Consider the following 24408-nt stretch of genomic DNA (forward strand, 5'->3'; position numbering starts at 1 on the left):
GGAGGAAGTAGCAGGGATTCAGGGAGTGATGCAAATCAGTGAGATTTGGGGGAACTGCAGCTCAGGAGAAGCTGCTGGGGAGTGTGGTGGGTGCAATGCTCAGAGATCACAGGTTGGAGGAGGTGCACTGTGATCAGGAAGGCACCACCAGGTGTGTATTATAAAAATGCTACCGAGTCTGAGCTTCGTTCTTTGCTGCAGACCATTTGGCGTGTATGCAAGGTCAGAGAATTGTGGTGCACAGATGCTTTTGCCCTTGCTGATTGAGAGCTGGCTAAGGGTTGGGTCACTGGATCGATTTATCAGTGTTTATGGAGAACTGACTCTGGATATTTCTGCAGCAGGAAGGATTTCAGAGACCCATCATTCAGACTCATGGGAACCTAAGTCAAATGGCACCTGGCTGGCCTTTGACACAGCTTCTCATTCAACATTCACTCAGTAAATAATTTTGAGTGTTGCTCCATGGATCAGCAGTTATGCCAGACTCGGGGGGTGGGGAGGGTCTGGGGTGAGCCAGACAGACACAGTTTCTACCCTCAAAGGGCTTACCTTCTAGTGGGGTAGGAAGAGCTGAAACCAAGAGTGGCCCATGCATTAATTATAGAATACAGTAAATACTAGGGAAGAAAATTCTGTGCAATAAGGGCACAAAGCTGGGAGTCCTGCTCCGCATTGTGAAGCTCAGGGAAGTATGATTTGACTTGGGCCTGAGGGATAAAGAGGCATTAACTTAAGGATCAGGAAGAGGATTCCAGATACATGCAAAGTACCCCAAGCTGGAAATGTCACTTCTGACTCCCCACCAGAATACCTTAGAAGACAGAGAGAAAGGTGAATGCTCAATCACCCCCAAGGCCGAAGTCAGACAATCTCTCACCAGAAGCTGAGGTAGAATTCTCATAGCTACAGGCCAGTGAGCCTAGGTTGGAAATACAGTTGCTTGTCTATCTGTAGTCAGGAAGGCTCACCCTCCATCCTTTTATACCTTTTACCCCCTAGGGTCAGAAAGTCACAATTTCTGTCAACCAGAAAGATAGTCATCAGGTCTACTGTGGGGGCAATGTTAATAAAACAACTAAAGGTGGTCCTTCTCTAACATTGCATGTATTCTCAAAGACCACAGCTCTCAGAAAACAAAGGGCAAGGCTGGAGGACAGAGATTTGAGAAGCGTGGAAGAGGGGCGTTGAGTTCTGAGCAGAGATGTTTCCTGGAATAAAGCTCTGAGACACAGACCTAAAGAATCTTTATAACAGTGCACACTGTGGATTTCAGCCTTTCAGAGTTTAGAGAATATGGCAGAAGGAGCCCTTCTTTGTCTAGCATAACAATAGTAGATAGATGTCTACTGTTCGTGGTACCCTAGTAAATGTACAACATTCTATTTCCCAGATTTCTAAAAAAGATTTTATTTTATTATTTTTAGAGAGGGGGGTGGGAGGGCAAAAGAAAGGGAGAGAAACATCAATATATGGTTGCCTCTCGTGAGCCCCCTTCTGGGGACCTGGCCCACAACCCAGGTATGTGTCCTGACTGGGAATTGAACTGGTGGCCCTTTGGTTCACAGGCCAGCACTCAGTCCACTGAGTCACAGCAGCCAGGGCCTATGTCCCAGATTTTTTTAAAGCCTTGCTTTAAGTGTGATGATTCCTATGATGTGAACGTTTCCTACCACGGACAGGGTTCAAGCTATCACCTTGATACCACTGAATGTGGAGTTGAGAAGACACTCACTTGGTAGGCCCTCGGGAGCTCCGGGGTCTGGCTTCAGTACAGCATTGCCGCTCTTCTCTAGGAACTGGGGTGATCGCATCGTGGATAACAGCATCAGCTCTGAGAGGAGGATTTCACTGGCTTTGAAGGTAGAATCAAATGGGGACCAGCTTTTTCTGTCGACCAAGACTACCCTATGACTCTCTCCTCATTAGAGCATGAGTAAAGAGAAACAATCCAAAACGAGACTCAAAATACAGTAAGAGGAACAGTATCAGGGTAATTACTTACTGCAAGAGCAAAGCAAGAACTTTAGAAAGCTGCCAGACACCTGCAAGAGGAGGAAGCATGACCCTGGCGGAACAGGAACATAAAGTAACAAGGAGGGAGCGTTCTGAGAAGCAAAGGCATCAGAATCAGCTGAGAGGAGGACGAATAAAGTAAAGGAAGATTGCAGGGATACACAGTGTACAATAGCAGAATTAGAAATTCATAGTCAATGAAGGCAAAGGGAGGGGTGAAATTGAATTAAATTGATAATTATGTAGGCCAGATTAGGGTGGACCATCCCACAATGAAAAATAAAGAAATAAACACAGTAAGAGAGAGAATGAGAGAAATGGAGAAAGTGCTGAGAATTCCAAGCTAGGAGTATGGGACAAACCTAGAAAGAAGTAAGATCCATTGACTAGAAGAAATAATGAAGAGAATAATTGATGGGAATGTTGCTGAAACAGAAAGAACCTACATCTATAGATCCCCAAAGCTTGTGTTCCAGGAAGAATAAAAGGGCTAATACTCCTGTTTTGCCATTAATGAAATTCAGCAATATGAAAAATGCCTTCAAGGATCAAGTTAAAACCCGTTGCCTACAAAGGAAACAAAACCAGGCTGGCCTCCATGTGCTATTACTTCAAGTGCTAGAAGACAGTCTACAGAGTTCTGAGGGAAGACATCAGACCTGAAGGTTAGATAGTCAGCCAGTGCCTTCTGCAAATAAGGAGGAAAGAAGCGCCTGGCCTCATGGGGGTTTGCAGAGTGTGGCGCTGAAGAGGGGCTCAGGATGGAGAGCTTGGGGGGCGGTGTTGGGAAAGGTCAAGAATGAGGCCTTCCCATGATTGGGATTGTTTGCCACTAAGACCTTTTGAGGTGCATATGTTATTTACAAGAATTTTGTATGAGGAGCATGCAATTCCATTAAAAAGGAAGATAAAAACCATAACCGAGTGAAGAAGATCATGTAGACTTATTTTCCATTTTGCTGATGAGACACTCAGGCTGACAGGGAGGCCTCTGAGGACTCCTCAGTGGCAGAACTAGGTCCGGCATCCACATCTTCCGACTCCTGTGAGCTGTGTCAGGGGCTCTCGCAGTTCTACCATGTGGTCCCTTTGGAATGCAGCAGCCAGGGTGAGGGTGGCCTGTGTGCACCCTGGGGACCAAGCAGATGGGAAAGGTGGATCATGCCAGGGAGCCCTCACTGAGTCGGTTTATTCATTTATTAGTTGTCAACAAACGTTTTTTAAGTGTTATGCGTTGGGCACCGTACTAGGCATTGCGATTGCATGGATGAATAAAGTGCAACTGATGCCTATTCTTAGGAGACCGAGAGTAAAACTGTAAGGGAGAAATCCCCTTAAACACGGAATAATAGTGCTCTATGGTGAAGGCAGTTGATGGGATTCATACATACAGTAGGCAAAGCCTGAACTCATCAGAATGGCCAGGAGAGTTTGGTAAAAGCCATGGAGCTGAGCCCCACCCCAGAGCCCTGATTCAGTAGGCGGGGCTGAAAAATTCACATTTCCTTGAAACTCTGCAATTAGTGCGAGTTCTCCAGGACTGCAGATGGAGACTTTTTTAGACTAGGAAAAATTCTAGTCTAAAATTCTAGTCTAGAATATGTGAAGTGAGGAGAGGGTGTACTTCTAGGGGCTCATTTAGGTCATGATTCCCCCGGCCCTCAGAAAAATAATCCTGTAGGTTATACTCTCCAGCTTGGAGTGTCCCCATAGGTCTGTGGCTTGCAGAGTAAATTACAAGGTCTTGAGAATGGAAGAGACCTTGATCCCACTCCATTTTTTGCAGAGATAAGTATGGCACAAGGAACTCAAAGTGGCTATCAGTGGGAGAGAGCCAGGGGAAGAGGCCAAGTTTCCGGACTCCTCTCCCAGTATTCTTTCCCGGTGCATCACCTCCCTTCTGTTCCCCTGGGACCTCATAACCAGTTATTTCCTAAGCTGTTTCACTGTTCCTATGTGCCCCGCCTCCTCTGTGTCCCGCGGGCAGTCGTGGAAGGGTTAACTTTTGTTGGACTGGAGGCCTGAGCCAAGTACAGAGTGTCCATTGTGTGCCCGCCCCCTCTGGAGGAGTTGCTGACTGCTGGAATGTGACAGGCAAAACGTTTACACCTTGCTTGGGCTTCCCCTCCTTGTGAGTGTGTGAGTGAGTCAGTGAGTGCCTGTGCTCACACCCGCGTGTCCACAGGGGCGCACCCAAGAGGACATGCAGTTGTCTCCCAGACTCACCAACAAATTGAACAGTGACTTTGGGATGGCAGGTAAGGGCTGGGAGAAGGCAAACGGAGAACAACAGCTTTGTGTACTGGAGAAGTAAACAGACAGGTTAGGTTTCCCTGCTCTTTGCTTTTGAAAGCTTCTTTTTATTTTCCTAAGGTGAGGGGTGCACAGTGGACCGGAGGGGCTGGGTTATAATCCTCGGCATAGGTGGTGAATTTTCCAGGGCCTGGGTGGGTGGAGCTGCAGTTGGAGTAGTTTGAACCTCGGGACTTGGAACAACTGTCACGGGGCTAATTCATTTTTAGTGAGAAGTTCTCCAAGTGCCCAGGCCCGCTCTGAGTTGTACAATCACAGTCTGGGCCTGATACTGAAATGAAATAAGACGTGTGTACTCAAAACAATGAGAAGACAAGACAAGACTAGTATTTGGTGGCAAGCTGTGCAGCTGGGTGAGAGGAAGTCAGGCCAGGGAGTGAATGCTGTGGTCCAGAGTTTACAAAATATGGTCATCAGGAAGGGAAGACTTGGACATGACCTCGAAATATGGGGAGGACTGGGATCTGCTTGTTCATTTGTTCATTCATTCCTCCATGCAACAGACATTTGGAGAGCACCCGTTGTATGAGAGGCATTGATTGCGTGGATTGATGGAAAGAGATAAAAGGAAAGATTCTATAAAAATACTAGGGCAGAAATAATTCTGAGTGTATCACGCTGCTGTGGAAACTGGTATGACTTGAAAAGGGAATGCAAGTTGGTGGCTAATGAGTCCTAAGCCTGGGTTCTTCAAGTGAAACCTGAACGAAGAGTCTGGAATTCATGTATTCCCGAAGATGAGGGTTATTGAAGATGGCATTCCTGTTTTGTCTCTGGTTTTTATTCTGTCACATTCACAGTGCTGTGGCTCAGGTCCTCATGCAGCAAGAACAGAATTTCAGTGGAGCCTCTCCTTACGGTCTCCCCTGCCTCTAATATCAGGTCCTATTAATTCATCGCTCACATCACATGCCAGAATTATCTTCCTAAAGCATAGCCTTAATAGCATCCCTTCCCTATTGACATCCCTTAAATGGGTTTTCCCATTACCTGTAAGATAAAATCCAACTAATTAGCATGACATTCAAGAATGCCCATGATCTGGCTGTGGCCTTTTATCTGTAACCATGCTGCTCACCAGTACCCATTTTGTGCCAGGCCTCTTAGCCAGACCTCACTTGTCTCTTCCCTGAACTTTGTATGCTCCTTCCCCAGGTCTTGCCTCGCTTCATGCTCTTCCTCCTTCCTGCTTGTTCTACCTATTCAAGCCCCTCAGGGTCAAAGCCGTATTGTATGTTCTCCTCGAAGCCCTCTGGGGTAGTTTTCCATGTATCTGTGTATGCCTGGCCCAAGTGGAAAGCACTTCCTCTTCCCTTTGTTCCTGTCCTTTATTATGGGTTGTATAAAAATCTGTTCTGTTTTATTTTTCAAGTTACTCTTTAGAGTATAACCTCCTTGCATTTTTATTGTGTCCCAGGATCTTGTGGAAAACTGAAAAAGCTGTTGAGTTTTCTCTTTTTGTGTATCTCTTACTACTTGCATTTTAACTTTTGGAACTTTGTCTTCTACATCAATTAGTTAATGATTTATACCACTAAATATAAGAGGCTCTGAAGTGAGCCACTTTTTTAATGGAGGATACTTTATTAATATGAACAATATGTCCACCTTATACATCTAATCATTCCTCTAAAGTTTAGGTTTCACCCTCTTCTCTCGTCACTGAACCTGCAATGTACATCATCCTATCTGTAGTTCAAAGATCCAAATAGGTTTAGGGCAGGAATGTTTTATGGGGAATATGCCTCACCTTCTGCCCTAACTCAGGGGTAGCTTTATAGGTAGGTACCATGGAGTTAAAATCTAACATTATAGATTCCTGCCAGAGGGAGTCATAAGAAAACATGGCTTGTGATTTGTATGGCACTGGGATAGAAACTGAGAATGACCTACTGGTCTCTTACTGCTTGACCAGCAGGGGCATGTTCTAGGGCATCTTGGTGTCTCCAGCAGCTAGTGTGGTACCTGACACTAGGAAGAGAGGCCTCAGTGAGTGTTGACTTCAATATGAATTTCAGAAAAATTATGTAAGGTCTTGGGAAGGTAAGCAGATCCATCCAGATGAGACAAAGTATCTTGTAAGTAAATGAAACATGAAGTGTCATCTGGCCTGACTGCCCTCCCCGGTCCTAAGTTGGGACTTCGTCCCTTTGTAGCATGGAGCATGGGTGGCTGTTCAGTGTTTGACAGCTTCAGGAAAGATGCTCATGTTCTCTTTAGGCAGCTTCTTGTCTCCCAGAAATCCCTCATTCATTGGGTTTTCCCCTAAGTGGAGGCAGTTGTAAATGTGTCTTTCTGCAGGGCTGAGCAGTTTCCAGGAGCTGAGTATATTCCTGGGCGTCTCTGGGGAACAGGTCCACGTTGAAGCTCTAACTGCCTTGCTGGCTGACTTCCTCACAGGGCATCAGCTGAAAATGCACTGATTCCAGGGGGAGAACATACACGCCCCCGTCTTCAGGATCCAGTTATTGGCTGTTCTGAATGTGGCCTTGCAGGCATTGTTGACCTTTTATGGCGGGCACATCTGCTGGCCGATTACTTACATTGCTGGGCTCCATGGTGGAATCCTAAGGTGTGCAGTAATGTCTTCTGCTGGGAGACTTTGAGAGCACTCAGGTATTTCAGAAGGCTTGAGTGTGATCTCACCTACAGCACAGGGGTGGAAGGACATGGTATTTTGAAGTTTGGTGCAGCCCCAGGGCTCTGAGTTTTTGCTGGAGAATGAGCATTTGGGCTTCCTTTTCGGTTTGAAAATGATGAATCGTGGGACACGGAGTGGGTAAGGGTGAATGGTAGTTTAGTTGACCCTCTGATGGTCTGGACAAGGCCTGACTGATTTTTCTATTTTCCTTCTGAGGAAGGCAGACTCAAACATACTGGCGTGGGGTGGGGATGGGAGGTAGGAGGGGGAGGGTGGTGGGGAGGGGGGCCGCTATTTACTGACACTCCCACAGGCCTGTGAAATGCTACCCTCTCTCCCTCTCTCCCTTTCTCTTTTTTGTTGTCATGTGGATGCAATGCCACTGTATTTAAGGACTAGAAAGAGACTTAAAACTGTCTTAAAGGACTATTTTTATGTAAATAATTGATAGATTAAATATCTTTTGTGTCAATGGAGACATTTTTAGGCTTGGTTTTTCTTTTCTGTTTTCAAGCCTGTGTCTAAACTTTACAGTTGCTTTCAAAGAAATCAGTCAGACTTGCATAATTGAAATAACTCATAAAGAGAAGTGATAAGGAAAGGAATGGTCAGGACCTTGACCAACTGTCCTTCCTGTGAAGGGATGGAGGAGAACTTGGCCCAGGCACCTCAGGGCCTGTCGTGCTCAGCTTTGCAAACTGTTTTTCATCTGTGCGGGAAGTGGTGCAAGAAGTCACCCAAATGCAGTTCCCACAGACCTGAGCATCAACACTTCAGACTTCCCTTTCGTCATGCTTGGGTTTGAGGGTGACTCAGCCAGCTGTGGTTTCAGTTTAAGAAACTTCTAGCTGGTTACTGGACTGGAGGGCTTGTCTCTCTTATTTTCCATGGGTCCACAGCCATAAACATTGATAACAATTCAGTGAAGGGACATGTGTTTGTGTGTGTTGTCCCCTCTGCTCCAGTTGAATCCACGTGGGGATGTGCACATTCGGATCTGATTTCTTTCCATCTGTTTTTCCGATGCCCTTGATGAGTGGGAAGGGGCTCCCGGAACTGAGATTGAGCTGCCTTTGAGGTCATTTTCCTCCCTGCCTCGGCTGATTATCTCTCTCCTTCTCAGTTGCAGATCTGATCTCTTCTGAACACTTCGCCGTGTCTCCATCCTTGGGACTGTGAACCCAGCAGCTGGACCACTTTGTCCGTGGAATTTTGGGTGTCCTCTCTTCTCACCTTCCCTTTCCCCTTTACCCTTCCCCCTCCTGAGAACTCCTGAAGACTGTAGGATTGTCATGGAGTCCAGGGAAATCTTAAGCAGCTCCCGGCAAAGGGGGAGCGAGTCGGATTTCCTGCCTGTCTCCTCCGCCAAGACCCCGACTGGTCCAGGCTGTGCAGGAGAACCTTTGCTCTCTGCTCCAGGAACTGGGAAGGGGATCCCGGTGGCCGGAGAACGCATGGAGCCAGAGGAAGAGGATGAACTGGGCTCAGGGCGGGATGTGGATTCCAACTCCAATGCAGACAGCGAGAAGTGGGTGGCAGGCGATGGCCTGGAAGAACAGGAGTTTTCTATCAAGGAGGCAAACTTCACAGAGGGGAGTCTGAAGCTGAAGATTCAGACCACAAAGCGGGCCAAGAAACCGCCAAAGAATCTGGAGAACTATATATGCCCACCTGAGATCAAGATCACCATCAAGCAGTCTGGGGACCAGAAGGTGTCTCGTGCTGGGAAAAACAGCAAAGCCACGAAAGAGGAGGAAAGAAGCCACTCCAAAAAGAAGGTAGGAAGCCCTGTTTTGTAGGATTTTTTTTGGCCACTTTTATCCTCAACTTTTAAGGGTCTGTCTACTTATTACTTATTTGCACTGAGTTCTTACTTTACACCATCAGTAGATCCTATGACTTGAAGTAAAATTATGTGACAAAAACCAATGTTACTACAGGCTAATTGATATAAATAAGAGTTAAGTTCCTATGCCGTCTCATCAACATTAAAGGTAAGGTGTTGAACTAAGTGACTACTCAAGAACCTGCTGTGTTTCTGAATTATCAGTGTCCTTGATGGGATACTTAGGACCTCCAGAAGAAATGCAACTGATATCTTGGTGTTGTGTTCAATTATTATTAATCATTACGTCTTCTACCCACCTGAAAAACAATAGCTACTAGAATCAGAAGTCCCGATGTTTCTATTTATTGTGTAGCCGCCAGTTGGCTGGATCAAATCTGGCTAAGTTGTGACAACATTTTGAGGTCTCTCTTTTGCTTTACTATTTGTCTGTTCTCATTGTTAAAGAGTGGGATGTTGGAAAATCTTGGTCAATCAGAACAGTCAAGAAGCGCTATAACCTTTTCAGTGACTACTGTACATCTTGCTAACACAGGTGAGCCTTTCAGTTGACTAAGGATACCCAGTCTTTGTAATAATTTGGGGCTCTTAGAGGGCTGAGAGATCATTATTCTGAAAGCCAGTGAGTGGCAAGCATTAGAACTGGAACTGGAGAAAGAAAAGGGGCAGGCCTGGATCTTTGCCTAACACATCACAGAAGTTTAAGACTGGGGTCTTGAATGAACGTATTTGGTTGTCACTCTCCTCCTAGAAGACAACCATGGGTGTAGAAAGCAGTTCTATAGGTGATTGGTGGTGTCATTTGGTTGAGAAAGAATGGGTCCAGATCTCATTGTATTATTGTATCACAGGGAGCTCTTTTCCTGGGAGGGGTGTGGCAGTCAGCTGTGAAAGCAGAGGACTGTCCTAGTCTAGAAAGTTTCTGTTTCAGACAACCCTTGGGACTTGTGCATAGCTCAGAAAGGAGGCCTCTTGTTGACGGAGTTTTGGGTTCTAGGTTGTAGGTGTTAACCAGTCTTTGTAACTCTTTCCCCCACATTTCGTCATTTATCTGAGCTCTAACTTTGACAGACCAGCTAAAAATGGCACATATAAACGAGCCTCTCACCTTTGTAGCCCATAGATAATTTGTTGTATTTCTGTTGCCAGTGGTTTTTGAGGTTTGGAATCATCATTTTCAGTAAACTGATGAGAATCATGTTCTTTCTTTAGTGTAGGGCTTGTATCCTTCCTCATGTGTAGGTGTTTTGCCTGATTTGTTGCATTTAAATTCCAAAGACTTGGACCAGAAGAGACATTCTAGGGCAATCAGTGCCTCCCAGTTGACTCAGACTCTCTTGCTTTTAAAACCAAAACTCCTGCCTCCAGGAACCCCCTCCACCCTGGGCACACTGGGACAGATGTTCACCTTACTTTAAAGTCTGGAACACAGAGGAATCTTTGTGACTATCTTGCTTTTACACAGCGCAGAGGTAGTGCTTTCCCCTCCCTCCTCTCCATTGTAACTTTGCTTTCTGATTCTCTGTCATAAAACCAAAGGTTATCTGGATACACACGGAAACATTGGAGGGAATTTGCAAGCAAATATAGCAGCTCAGATCAGATCCCACGTAGAAAGTGAGGTTCTGCTTTAGAGTTGGATCTCTTCAGTGTTGGAAATGAGTATCTTTGTCTTTGCCCATTGTGTTGGCCAGTTCTTTGTGTGTTGTTGAGTTTTCGTGTGAGGGGGCACTCTTGAAAACCGTGGTCACTGTTTTCTGTCCATCCCCATCACTACCAGGATTTGAGCAGCAGATGACAATTTTGGGTGTGGAAATCCAAATTCACTATTCTATAAAGAGATATAGGTACTTTACATAGGTACTGTTTTCCCTAAAATCACAAGATTGTCCCCAAATATGCCTTCTGCCTATTGGGATGCCCTAGGATAAAAGTCTGGGATTTGTGACAACTGGATGATTTGAAAGCTGAAATGTGCAATGGACCTCTATTCTCATATTTGAAATTCTCAGGCTGGTCATTCTCACTCAAAAAGCTGGATGCTCTTTGTGTGTTTTATTGGAAAGAGAGATGAATCACTAAATTTGCAACTTACCAAGTCAGTATTTCTAGAAGCCTCAGCAATTGAGGGGTGAGGGGCAGAAATAAGGGAAAGGGCAGGAATTCAATGAATTATGCTATACTGGGAATATCTACAAAATTTTTTAATTGTTAGGATCTTGCTTCATGTTGTACTTCTCTATCCTCCCTGCGTTTACTTATGCTTAGACCTGTTACTTTCCAGAAATAAATGGATAAAGTTATTAGTATTGAGTCTTAAACACTTGATAGATGATAGGAAACTTCTCTGATCTCTGTTGAATTAGGAATGTTAACTTTATCAGTCTTCCAGTTCCTGTTGTTTTGCAAAGAAGGAGTAAACAAAAGCCAAGGCCGAGATGGAGAGGTGGACACCGACCTACCATTTGTATAGAAAAGTTCAATGTCTTGAACTTGCAGAATTTACTTATTTGTATGAATGGGAAGTAAGTAATGAGTAGTTTAAGGTAGGGAAAAGGATGAGGATGGTATTTTCTAAGCAATAGGTCAATGTCTAACTATAAAATCCAGTCTCCCAGAACTTTCTGTTTTTTTTTTAAAATGAAACAAGCAACTCATTGAAGAATTACGTGTGGGGTGGGCCCTGAGACCCAGGTTCCATGTTGGGAGCTGGAAAGCAGGCCCCTGTCGAACTGGTACTTGATCTGGTGGAGACGCACACTTGGGAGTCCCCTGCTCGTCCGTGCTGACTGGGAGCAGGCTCAGCAACGTTAAGTCCATGGGCCAGACCCAGCCCCCTGCCTGTCTGTGTGCAGCCCACAAGCGAAGGCTGGTTGGAAAAAAATCAAAAGAAGAATAATATTTTGTAACATGAACATTTTATGAAATTCAAATTTCAGTGTCCATAAATACAGCTCCTTCTGGAAACGTGCCACGTCCATTTGTTTACATTTTGTCTGTGATTGCTTTTGCACCATAACAGTAGAGTCGAGTGGTTGTGACAGAGACTGTATGGCCTGCAGAGCTGAAAAACTAGCTGGTGGTTTTGTTTTTCGGTTTTTTTTTTTTTTTGCCCTTACCAGACCAAAAAAGTGTTTGTCAACCCTTGACTCAGGGAAAAGACATAGAATTTCAGGATAACAAGGATTTTGTCTCATTTTGTTTAGTTTTTAATGATTCAGCCTCCATTTTTTTCTTTTTTGCAAACCGATTAATTTTGTTCCAGCCACTGTTTGACAGCCCGAGGCAAAGGCAGCTTATATTGGATCCCAGTGATTTTCCTTTTCATTGGTTTTTGCACAAAGAATGCTCTGTAGGATAATGATAGCATTCCGTATATATCATAGCTGTTCCTCTGCTAGGTTAACCCTATTCTACTCTACGTGTTCTACTGCTTTGGGGGGAAGAGATACGTGCGTGGCATGCTCAAGAGCTTCATTCCAAATTTCAAACCTAGGACCAGCCCTCCAGACTGAGGAGGCATTAGCGATGTGCAGGCAACGGGGCCACGTAAGTGGTGGGATGTGAGGAGGGAGCCATGAAAGTACCCTGTCATTGGCTCAGCAAAGCATGGATTCTGCTACTCAGAAGACTAGTCACCTTTCTGCCATGTAAAATTAGGACGACAACTGTGATGTTCTCTGGAAGAGGGTTTATGGTGATTGGATATATGTGAGGTGTAGGAGCAGCATTTGGTAGAGGACGAGAAAAATCTCAGAACTTACTTCAGGGCCCCAGAACTGTCCTTTGGACAAGTCCGGCTTGGCGGATGGACTCTGTACAACCTGCTCTTTACCACGGCACCAGCAGTGCTGTGTCTTAGACTTACTCAAGTGAGTGGTGTAACAAGCTTCCTCTTGTTCCCTCCCAGGTCACTCAGTGAAAATATGAGAATGTGTCTGTAGAAGCAAGTTCAGGCACAACACATGAGCATAAAGTTGCAACAAAGGCAGGTTTTTAAGAGACGCTCAGCTAGGCAGAGATTAACCGCTTTTCCTTTTTGCTGAGGACTTTCAGTGGGAGTCAGGAACACCTATCCAGGCTCAACAGCACCTGGAAAAGGAGAGGAGAGTCCTAGGGGAGCTCCATACAGTGGCCCGGGGGAGGAGATGCGGTGTGATGATACGCACCCACTAGCCTTGTGACTTTGGACCTGGAACATAACCTTGCTGAATCCCCACTTTCCTCATCTGCCAAGTCAAGATGATAATTTCCACATGACGTAACTCAATGAGAGATTTTAGGGGGAAAATGGGCAATTACAAAGCATGTGTCATAATGAGTAGTTTGATCCATTGAACTAAGTCTTAGACCTCAGACCTAGCTGTTTTACATGCATCCACCTTTTTTGTTTGTCCTTATAACAGTCCTCCCAGGCAGGTATTATTTATTTACAGATGAAGAAAGGGAGGCTTGGTTGCTTCAAAAAAGCAGGAGCAGGAATGGGCAAGGCTGGCCTCGAAGACCAGTTCTCTTACTCCAAATCTCTTAGATTCCAGTCGTTAACTGACCACACTCTAGAGGGCTGCTTGAAGGTAAGGATCCAGCATGACGGCTGGATCCTTCCACACTTTCCCGCATTCGTTAGGGCGTAATCTGGCGTTCTGTCCTTAAATCCACGTGTCGGGGATGTTGGAGAGAAATTTCAAAGCCTCATGAGTTAGTCTTTTTCCTTTACTGTGCTCAGCAGTTTTTACTTGCTTTTGACCAAAATACAATTTCTGTTTTCTTTCGTTAGACTTAATTTTCCCCTTTCCCAGCCTCACCAGAGAACCTCTGTCCCCCAGCAGCAAGGACTTCCGCCTCCCGCTCATCAGGCGTCTGCCGTGGTCTCTGAAACATGCTCAGGGTTCACCCTCAGTGGCCCCGCCTCTACCATGCTCACATGTCCACCGCAAGATCCATGTGCTGTGCTCTGAGCAGTCATAACCCTCTCTTGGGAAGTCTCATGGGTCATGCATTCATTTACTCACTCTTTCAACAGCATCCTCCAGGTGTCAAAGTATGGATAGGAAAAAAATTGGTGAAGAGGGTAGGTGGGAAGCTGGGTTGGCATCAGATTGCTGAGAGTGATGACTGCCAAATAAATACATAGGGTTGCCTTCAATTCTGTAAGTGATGGGAATGCTCCGCAGGCTTTGAACTGGGAAGGGGAAGGAGTGGGGGCCTGGGGAGCACAATGACAGTCATGCAGGGCAGAGACTTGAAAGGAGAGAGATGAAAGGGGAGCCTGTAGGTGACGCGGGCGTCAGTGAGGCGGGCTGCACTGGGTCCTCCATTTTTCCTGTTGGGTGCTGAGGGGCGCCTTTCTCTCTTGATCCTCCGTGATTGCAGCAGTCTGGTGCATCAGGTACGTGAGGGGGTGTCGGACAGGGATGAAGGGCAAGGACGAAGGGCAGCTGAGATTGCCTGCCAGCTGGCTGCTGCACCCCTTACCTCCTTCTCTACTCTGGTGGGTGGCCCCGGGCGTCCCACAGAGAGCCTTTGACCCTTCCTGTGGTTCAGGTGTCCTCCCCTCACCTCATTTTGCGCAGGCCCTTCTCTGGTGGCTCCTCGCTGTGCTACTTAACTGAGGGCTTGCCCCTGTCCTTCTTCTGGGGGTGCGCATGCGGTGTTTTGAACTCACAGGAGCGTGAGCTTCTTCCTCCACAGCACCCTGCGCCTGCCTCAGCGAGCGAGGTCTTACCAGCCTTTCTTCTCAGGAGGCCAAATTTTCCCTTGTATTTAATTTTTATTTTCTGTCTACAATTTTTTAAAGCAGTGTACTCCTATCTATTCCCCAGAGTGGCTGGAAATTTTGTTTTCTGGTAGGTTGTAGCTAAAGCCACATGGAGGGTGGTGAATGACCTTTCACAAAGCATTTGTCTCCATGAAGCAACAGGTACCGTTGACACCTGGAGCCAGGGGCGTGGGGGACAGAACATTAAACTTGGGGAGAAGGTTCCTGGGCACGGGCTCTGTCTCTGTTATTGACAGTTTCAGTGTGAATACTTCACTTCCCTGGGTCTCAGTGTCTGCCTGTTAAAAAAAAAAAGGAATGATAACAAAAATAGTGTTTGACCTCTGAAACCTTACTCCTGTTCTGAAAAATGGAAACTTTAAGAGCCAGTCTGTAGATGTGGCAAACCTTTCTTTTTACTAAAACTAGTTACTCTAAACAACATTTTGACCTCTCTGTGGACCTGCTGTTCCATCATCAGATTGTTTCCTCTTTGACCCAATGTCAAAGGCAAGTTTCAGTGCTGAGCTTAAACAGCCGTGGGATTTACCAAACTTGCGTTCCATGAGGATATTCTGGGAATGTTTGTTTGGTCCCCTGCTTCCATTCTTGCGTGTTTCTTCTACCTCCTGTGTCTGGAATTCTCTGGGGGTTTAAAGCGGTGTGCTGGCTCTTTCCCACTGGGTTTGATATTCCCGTGGTAGTTACTTTCTTGGACTTCCCCAAGGGGCATTTTTTTGTGTGTGAACTCCATGCCATTGAAGATCAATCTGGTAGTCATCAAGCAGGAAAACTGGTCTGTTCCGACACAGAGTCATTCCTTCCCAGAAGTGTTCAGACCCCAGGTGAGGAATATGGTGTCTGTTAGAGAGAGACCCTGCCCCGAGAGTGCATTTGAGCTCCGCTCCCTTGATTCCAGGACCGGGCTCTCTCTGCCTTTGAGGGAGAGAACCGCCACTAGGATCCTGGGCTTCCTGCAACCTTAAGTAGGTTACTGAATCTCTTGACATGGCTTCCTGACTGTATGGAAACCACAGATTGTAGCAGCACCTCCCTGTTGGTGTCTTGTGGGGATGAGAGTGCCTGTGGGCACTTAGCTCGCGCCTTGCTCGGTATGCATTACTCTTATTCCATTCTTCAGTACAGGCTCAGCGAGGCACAAGGTGACCTGCAGTGGTGCTGTGCGCCCGGGGGGCACAGCTGCCTCAGAAGCCACGTGTTTCCTTAGGCCACATTTCTACGTGTTTCCTGCCTTGACATTGCTCCTGGCCGTGTTGAACCGCGTTAGCTGAGTGGCAGTGCCAGTGTCTTATTTCTGACGCGTGCACAAGTATCTACAGAGAGTGTTTGTCATGAACGCTTTACCATTTGCGGGGGGTGGGGATCACTATGGAGATCTATTTAGAGATGGTTCACAGATCTTTTATCTCTGTGGTCACTTATCTGCCAAGCCAGGGTGGCTGCTGAGCTCTAAGTGTGACTCAAAATGAAAGTTTAAAACCAGTGTCATAAGAACCGTCTAGTGGGGTTCAGATGGCGTGCCTTCCACCCTGCCATGTTTCCGGCCTCTGCAGAGTCATCCCTCCTCCCCCTCGCCGCTCTGTATCCTCAGAAAGTCCTCTCCTGGGTGCGTCTCCCATTGACCTGTTACATTTCTTTCTCTTTTGCTTCATAATAAAAGGCAAGAGAAACAGTCCTTTTTTTTAGGGGCCCTTCTGTATCCCATCCCTAGATGTTTCTGGTTCCTATGACTTTAAGTTAAAACTATCCCACCTGCAAGGCACTGCAGTGCAGGGTGTCCCGGGACATCCCTGCCTCCCTTGCTGGTTCACAAAGATGCTAGTGGCTTTGGGCAGGAAGTCACTGAGCTTGGTTAAGGGCCCCAAGACAGAGAGCACAGGGATGTGGCAGGGGGATTTTCAGAGCCAGCCTTTGGTTCAGACTCCTGACTGCATCACTGATAGGAAATAAACAGCACATGCCATTGAAGACCTGTGTTGTAAGAGGGTTTGTTTATCCACAATAAGCTAAAAATCATATGATAATTTTGCACATACCAAACTAATTTGGGAAAAGGGTTTCCCCAAACTTGGATGGTCCTCAGGGTGAAACTTGATTTGGAAGGTGCTGTTAAGGCCCTCGGTACCCCTGCCGAGGACAAACCGGGTGCCAGAGGGAGAGGCTACTCGAGGAGAGGGCAGAAGTTCATTAGAGCCGGTCCCCAGGAGGCGTACAGACAGAAGCAGCATGCAGACACCCACTTGGACTTGCAGTTGTACCCAGTGTGTTCAGGAGTCTGAGTTACACGCTGGGTGGTGAAGCAGGGAGCCCTGTGTGCAAGCTGAGGCCGCTGTCTGAGCGTGTGGGAACACGGACAGCCCGAGCTGCGTGGCGGGCAGGCTTGGAGGCCCTCACTCCCGGCTCTCCGCACTGTAACAGTGGTCTTGCCCTGGCAAGGCAGGGGGTCTCTCTCTACACTTTGGGTGTGTGTTTCTCTCTGGAGTCCCAGGGTTTTTTTCCCCCTGCCTGCCCCTCCTTCCCCAAGCCAACTTCCCTCACCTCCCCACCAGCCTGTGACCTCACCAGGCAAACAATGGAGGCCTTTATTTACTCTGAAAAGTCCAGGCAGTTCCCACCTTGGTGCCTGGCCCGAGAGGCCATTTGATAATCATCATTAGTATCAAGTGTAGGTTGCTTCAGTGTGTTTGCTAGACCTTGTTTATTGTGTTTTTCGCCCGGATCCTCTTCTTTGCCTCCCACATGTTCCACAGTGCAGGGAGTCAGAGGTGGGGGAGGGGAGGGGCTACCATGCCTTGCCAACAAGAAGCAATCATTGGCAAATATGAATTTGCCCAGGAGTGTGGGCAGGCCTTTATGCGGGGTCAGTTAGTTCATTCGCCTAGTGCTGTGCATGAGAACCCAGCTCAGGAGCTGAGTCCTTTTTCAAGCCACACTGTGCCCCTGGAGACCCAGCCTGAAGGCGTTTCTCGTGGGGAATCATGGGTGCACTACAGGGAATCTATTTGTGGTGCGTAGTGGGAATCTCCATGATTTCTCCGGCCATGACCTTTTTGGGGAGCAAGAAGGCAGAAACTCGTTTATTGGGGTGTGTGGTTCTAACAGCTTCCTGAACTTCCCAGTCTGCCTTCAGGATTGCTGCCATTGGATGGGTGGCAGGTTGCTGACATGCTGGGCTTTGTTTGGGTGCTGCTGGGTCATGAGGGACAAAATCGGGAGAGTCAGCAAGAAGGGGCCTGAGACCCAGGAGTCCCATCCGTTGAGGACGCAGGCTGGAGTCTGGCCCCAAGTCAGAAGGCAGGGGAAGGGTGACCACAGAAGCCGGGGGGCCACAGCTGGCTCACAATTTCAGAATCGTGGACTTCATGGCTGGTCAGGAGAGGTTTTGAACATTTCCATTTCAGCCTCCCTTTGGAACAAACAAAAGACACCTTCCAAAATCCCTCATGGACAGTTGCTTGGCTGCTGCTCAGTGGTCTTCGGGGAGGTGACTTGCCATCTCTTGAGGAAGCCCTGGTTTTAGTAGAGCTCCTTCTTCTGTTGCACTGAAGCCATCCTTTTAAAGCCTAAATATTTTCAGTTCCTAAAACTGTTCCTTGGATTCCATGGTTTCCTAATGCTAAACCACCTTGGTTCCTGAGCTAGGAATACTATCCCTCCCAAAGGCATAAGTGGGAAGGGACCCCCGAGCAGAGTCCAGTACCAGATGGTGTTCTCTGTCCTCTGCAGAGCATCAGGAGATGGTCGCTCCTCTGCTTTAAGCCCAGAACCTTTATTAACAGGACCCCAGGCTATACCAGCTCCCTGGCAACTTCATCATTGTTGGTGTATACTGAACTCAAGGTCAAGGAAACTCTCCAGTTTAATATTCTCTCATGCTACTTTTGCGGGTCCAGATCATCACTTCCTACATACACTGGATTCTTCGGGGCAGAATGCAGCCGTGTGCATTATCCTTATTATCATCGCTTTGTGCACACTGGTCAGAGGCTCTGGTTTGGGTCTGCAGATGACAGTGGAGGCCTTTAGCAGGCACAGAAATAAGGCCACTTTGGATGTCGAAGTTCCTCTTCTGTGCTTTCTCTAGTGGGGCCTCTCTGGATGGCTCTTCCGCATCTGAGAACCCGTTTTCTCATTTACATATTGGCCTCTTGGATTGAACTGAAAAGGTTGTTAAAAATGTGTGATAAATAAAGTGTGTTCTCAGTTATGGTGGAAGCTCTCTGCAGACAGGAGTTCTGTCTTCTGATATAATATTCACTTATTTCCCCAGCCTGTTAAATAAGTCCTTGGCAGCTGTGTGCCGATAAGGGTAGTTCTATGGAAAACCCTGTTCTCTGTCCAAACAGCTTCTGCCTAGTCAGCCCTGCGTGTTTCAGGTTGGTTTCTTACAAACGTCTGAAACCTTTCATCATGCTGCCTGTTTGGGGCTCAAATGCAAATATACTACCGCAGAGCTGAAGCATCTGAATTCTACTGAGTGGTATGGTGTGTTCAATGTAAGTGTTGTGTGGGGTAAAGAAGGATCTTATTAGGAAGTATTGATCTCAGGGGCATTTAGGGAAAAACCCAGGGCAGTGTATAAACGGTCACAACGGGTGTTCCAGAGAGTGCAGAGTGTGGAAAATTGGTAACAACCCTCACACCTGCCCAGCACCTTTACAAAATGTTCACATCCACCCTGCTGTTGCCTCTTTCTGGTTAGTTCTTAGGATAGTCCAGTGAAGTAGCTGTTATTCGTGTTTTATAGACTGAGGAAGGAACTTTGAGGATTTTTCTTTTTCTTTTTTTTAACTGGGACTGATGATTCTTAAGCACATGTAAGGCTGAGAACCTTTTTTTTTTTTAAAGGATCAGGGCCGGTTTATCTCCTTTTAGGCCAGCCTTAATTGCAAAGAGCAGAAGAGAAGGCTTGGCTTGCCCCTAGGTTACACTAATTACCAGGGGAAGGGGAGGGGAGACTCATGCCCTCATCACACCCTGAGGCCTCTGGTCTCCAGCAGCAGGAAGTGATCCCTGAAAGGTGCGCTCTCTTTCTGGTCTTGCTGGTATACAGGCAGGTCCTGTGCAACTCACCTGATGGCTCTGGCCGCATGCCCTTGGCTCAGACTATAGGTAAACCTGGGTGTTGCAGCTTCATCCCGGAGACCCACAGCCCACTTCTCAAGACTGCCCACAGCCTTCTCCCTGCTGGCCGACACTCAGCAGGGCATGGTGGAGCTAGATGTGGTAAGGAGGGCTGGCTGGCAGCAGCACAGGGCTGTAGCGTAAGAGGCTCACTGTGACTTAATCTGAAAAGGTGAGATTCAGCAAAGGGCCCCTCCAAAACAAGATTCCACAAACACTATCTGGCCTGAGATTGGAAAGGAGGCTGGTTAGCCCATGCCAGGGTCCTGGGTCTGAGTCTTCTCTCCCTTTTGCAAATTGATGTCTGTTTTCACATATTTAACAAGGGATTAATACTGTCTTTCTTCCTTCTTTGTTACTCTGAAAATAATCTGAGCAAATGGTTGCAAAGTGCTTCTGTAGGTTAGGGGAACAATGGAAATACTGGGTTGGCCAAAAAGTTCGTTTAGTTTTTTTTCACATGATGGTTCTACTAATGCTTAGCTGTCTTTAATTTCATTTGAAACAATTTTATTAGATTGCATTGTGACAGCTATCATATCAGCATGCATTTTTAAAAAATTTACTAAAATTGTGAATTTTTGTGCATGCATTTTAATATTGAAGATGAAAGAAGATATGCAATGTTTTTGGAATATTATGCTTTATTATTTCAAGAAAGGTAAAAATGCAACTGAAACACAGAACAAAGATTTGTGCGGTGTATGGAGAAGGTGCTGTGACTGGTCAAATGTGTCAAAAGTAGTTTGCAAAGTTTCTTGGAACTATTGACATTTTGGCCAAATAATTCTGTGCTGTGGGGCTGTCTTATGCACTGGAAGATGTTCAGCAGCAACTCTCTACCTTCAGGAAGCCACTATCTTCAGCAGGAGATAGCTGACATAGTCAAACTAACCAAATCGATGAAGTTATTTGTGAAAATGACAAATGTGTTTTTTATTTTATGGAAAAAGCGAAGTGGACTTTTTGGCCAACCCAATACAAGGTGCTGTTCTGCTGCACTAGCCTACGGTAGATTCCTGACAAACTATAGTCTCTAATTAAACTTTTCCATTGCTTTCTCCACCATCCCCTCACTCACTGGCCTCTGTCTTCGCCTGCTCTGAATACAGCCCCCAGACTTGGCTGTGACGAGCAGCAGCTGCGGGTTGGAAGCGGTCAGCAGCCTGGTCCAGATACCCGCCACATGGTGTAATTGCCCTTTGTGAAATTCTGGGGTGAGAGGTCAGCTCTCTGTGCCCATCTTTGTCACTTCTCAGTCATCTGTATCCTGGTGGCAGTTGTGTTATCCCGGCATCCTTCCCCTACCCCCACCTCCCCACCCCCCTCATGGAGCCCAGGAAAAAACCATCTGCTGAGTTGGCTTTCAGAAGACTTTTTTTTTAAATACCAATTTCTCTTTGTTCCAAGGCAACCTCCAATCAGAGCTGGGGTCTGCTGGGTTTGGCGAAAGGCTGGTATTGTGTTTCGTGCTCCCGGAGGAAAGGTTGTCCACTTGCTTTTCTTTTTGATTCGATCCCCTGCCATTCTGCAGGGGAGTCAGAGGTTGCAGCTGCCGCTGTCAGCTGTAAATGGGGGACCCCCTTGTTTAAGAACCCACGCGTTAATCCTTTGGCAGGGGGAGAAAAAAAACAAAACAAAAACAACACAAGGAAAATAATTAAAACTGTTGCTAACAAAAGTCTTTCTTCCTATTCCCATCTCATCCCGTAAGTCACACAAGATCCTGGTAGTGGCTTAAGCTCAGGCCGTGCTGTCGTTGGAGGTTGTTTGGAAGCGTCTTGGTGTCCAACCTCTTCTGTTTTCTGACTTCCTATTGGAGAATCTGAAGTGCACATCAGAAGCATCAGAGAATCATTCTCAGGTGGAAAATTTCAGTCGCAGAGGAAGGTGGTCAGCGGTCAGGTTGCTTTCCTGGGCACAGCAGCGACCATCATGTTGGTACTGAGGATGGCTGAGAACTTTGCCAGCCACTGGACGCATGTTGTCTGCTCAATCCTTCCCACAGCCGCAACGGAGATGTTATCATCCCCACTTTACAGAGGCATCCGATGAGGCGTGGGGACCTCCAGGTGCTCATCTCAGAGTCAGGAAGCTGTGGTCCCAGCATGCCTACCTTCTAAACTCGGAGGCAGCTGGCTTGTGGCTTCCCACATAGAACTTAGAATGGGAGCCAGAGATCCTCCCCTCCAGAGCCTACCTTCTAGAAGACCTGTGGGCAAGGTGCTTTCTTAAGGCCTCTGTGTCTCTGTCGATAAAGCTGCAGTCACAGTAGCTAGATGTCAGGGAATCAAGAGAGAGTGGGTCAAATCTCATGAAAGCTGTGTGAACTCTTCTGTCTCTGAAGCTAGTGCTTTAGTCCTCTTTTTCTTTTTTTTAAGACTTTATTTATTTATTTTTTAGACAGTGAAGGGAGGGAGAAAGAGAGAGAGAGAGAGGAAAACATCAATGTGCGGTTGCTGGGATCCGTGGCCTGCAACCCAGGCATGTGCCCTGACTGGGAATCGAACCTGCGACACTTTGGTTCGCAGCCCACGCTCAATCCACTGAGCGACACCAGCCAGGACTGGTCCTTTTTTTCTATCCCCTTCCACAAAATGAGTAAAAATCCTCTCAGCAGATTTAGGAGATGCTCTGACATGGCCTCTCCAATTATCCTCAGCTTTGTGAGCAGAGCACCCTGCTGGCCTGTGGCCTTGCGGGGTCCACCCTCGCTGCACCTGCACTCCCATCCTTACTCAGTGTCCTTGTTAGGTGATGGGCCCTTACAGGCAAAAGGCGTGTCTTGCTCCTTTATGGTGATGAGAGGGTCAGCAAGTGAACACATGCTGAATTCTGTAAGTTGGTAAAAATGTGTACATCCATAAAGCTGGCTTTAAACATGCCATCTTCTCCCTCTTCTCACTGTTAGACTGGGACTGTGACACAAAGCATGGGGGGACCTGAGGACCCCCCTAGGATGGAAGATTAAAATAAACAACAGAAAGACAGAAAGGTCGACAGTTTCTTTTTTGCTTCCTCTTGATACAGAAATTTCCTAGGTAACTTAAAATGTGTGTGTTGATTGTAGTCTTTTAAAATGCAATGTAGGTCCCTGTAAGTGTGGACCATAGGAAATGTGACTTTATTGAGCTAGAACTCAGCTTTGCTCCTAAAACTACCTGATAGAGCTCTTGTTCAGCACCTTATCTGAAATAAGGTAGTTTTTACTGAATGGTGTCTCCTTTTCTTCACTCTCTAATACACTGTAGGTATGAAAACAAGTCTCGCCTGAAGCAATCGCAGGGAGGGAGAAGACAGCCTGTAGACGCATGTGAATAGGTGAGGGAAGTTGTCAGGCCGAGGTTGGTGGCAGTAGGGCCAGAGGCAGGCAGTGGGCCTGGGGACAAGAAGAATTGTCCCTATGCTCATCTCTGTAGGCTGACCCAGGCTGCACTGTCGGCTGTCCAGGGTTCCTCTGTAGAGCTTGGTTTCACCCGAGGCTGCAGATTGCAGAAATGGGGGAGCAGGAGGAAGTAGGAAAGGGGGAATATTGATGCTACGGCTGCGGGACCCGAGAAAGACGCCCTGAGGAAGAGCGAGTGGCAGAGCTAAGCTGAGCGGAACTTGGGTGCCTCTGCTGGTGCTAACTGGCCCACTCACAGTGATCTTTTTCTTCTGCATCATTAATTACTCATTCATTAATTTACACATTAATTTAATCAAAGGTGTTTACTTCAGTAACTGTGTACTGCATGCCAGACACCATTGTGGAGATACAACTGGGCATTGCTCCTTAAGTGTTCCAGGTGGTGTAATGCGGTCTGTCTGAATTGCAAGTCCCGCCAGAGTAAGAACTGAGACAGAAAAGCTTCTCCATAGCATCTCAACTAGGAAGAAGGATGTCAGAACTCTCAAAAAATACCTTGTAGTTGACTGGTTTGATTGAGTGATAGGGACTGTCTGTGGCTACTTAAAAAGAAAGACAAGAAGCACCTCGAAGCAGAACAAAATGAGATGTGACTTGAACACGTCCGTTCTGATAGACATGCGTGGCTCCATGGTACTGATGGACTTATTCGATGGGATGTCCTTGCGATTCCATCACAGAGAGTGGAAGAGAGAATAGCCAGGTTGGCTGGAAACCTGAGGCATGATGGCACACATTTTGGCAGAGGGAGCAGAGTCCAGGAAAAGAAGTGAAGGAGGTGGAAGTGGAAAGGCCCGGGGCAAATTAGGCGAGAGGGTGAAGACGTGTGAGAGCTGGCTGCTCCCAGGGGCAGGAGGAAGGGGCAGCATCTGAGAGGAAAGGTGTGCAAGTGGGGGAGGGCAGGGAAATCCCGTGTGCTTACGGACTGAGTCGGCTTTAATGTCTGGGTTACGGGGCTGCCTCAAAAAGGCTCCGTCAGCCCAGGTGACCTTCGCAGAGGGGGAGTGGAGCAACCGGAGGAACAGCGGGGACTTCTGGAGAAGCTCAGCCTGTGGTCCTGGACCCTCACCCCTCCCGTCCAGGTACTGGCGGCTGTCAGTGGGTATGGGAGCCACTGCTGATCCTTTCGAAGGGCAGCTAGCTATACAGGTGGGCTTAGAGAGAGCCTGCCACGGGTTGGACCAGCTGTGTCCTGCTCCCCCTCCAGGGAGGAGCAGGTGCTGAACTTCTGGATGCTTTCCTTCTGGCTTCAATCCTAAATGACCACTGACCTTTGCTCC

General features: G+C 47.0%; 1 protein-coding gene across 2 annotated transcripts in view; it reads left to right on the plus strand.

Annotated features, from left to right (window-relative positions):
* The window catches only part of SETBP1 (SET binding protein 1), a 349804-nt gene that overhangs the window by 13091 nt on the left and 312305 nt on the right, over positions 1 to 24408 (plus strand). Inside the window, exons 1-2 of one of the 2 annotated variants that reach the window (XM_045849688.1) lie at positions 4164 to 4274; positions 8094 to 8748. In XM_045849688.1, the coding sequence (XP_045705644.1) occupies positions 8263 to 8748 (486 nt within the window). In that variant the 5' untranslated portion in view covers positions 4164 to 4274; positions 8094 to 8262. Of the gene's footprint in view, positions 1 to 4163; positions 4275 to 8093; positions 8749 to 24408 lie in introns of those variants that run through there. The other variant, XM_045849687.1, reaches the window with a different exon arrangement.

This window comes from Phyllostomus hastatus, unplaced genomic scaffold (genome assembly GCF_019186645.2).
Source record: "Phyllostomus hastatus isolate PE091 unplaced genomic scaffold, TTU_PhHast_1.1 phas_contig_80, whole genome shotgun sequence".
Taxonomy (NCBI): domain Eukaryota; kingdom Metazoa; phylum Chordata; class Mammalia; order Chiroptera; family Phyllostomidae; genus Phyllostomus; species Phyllostomus hastatus.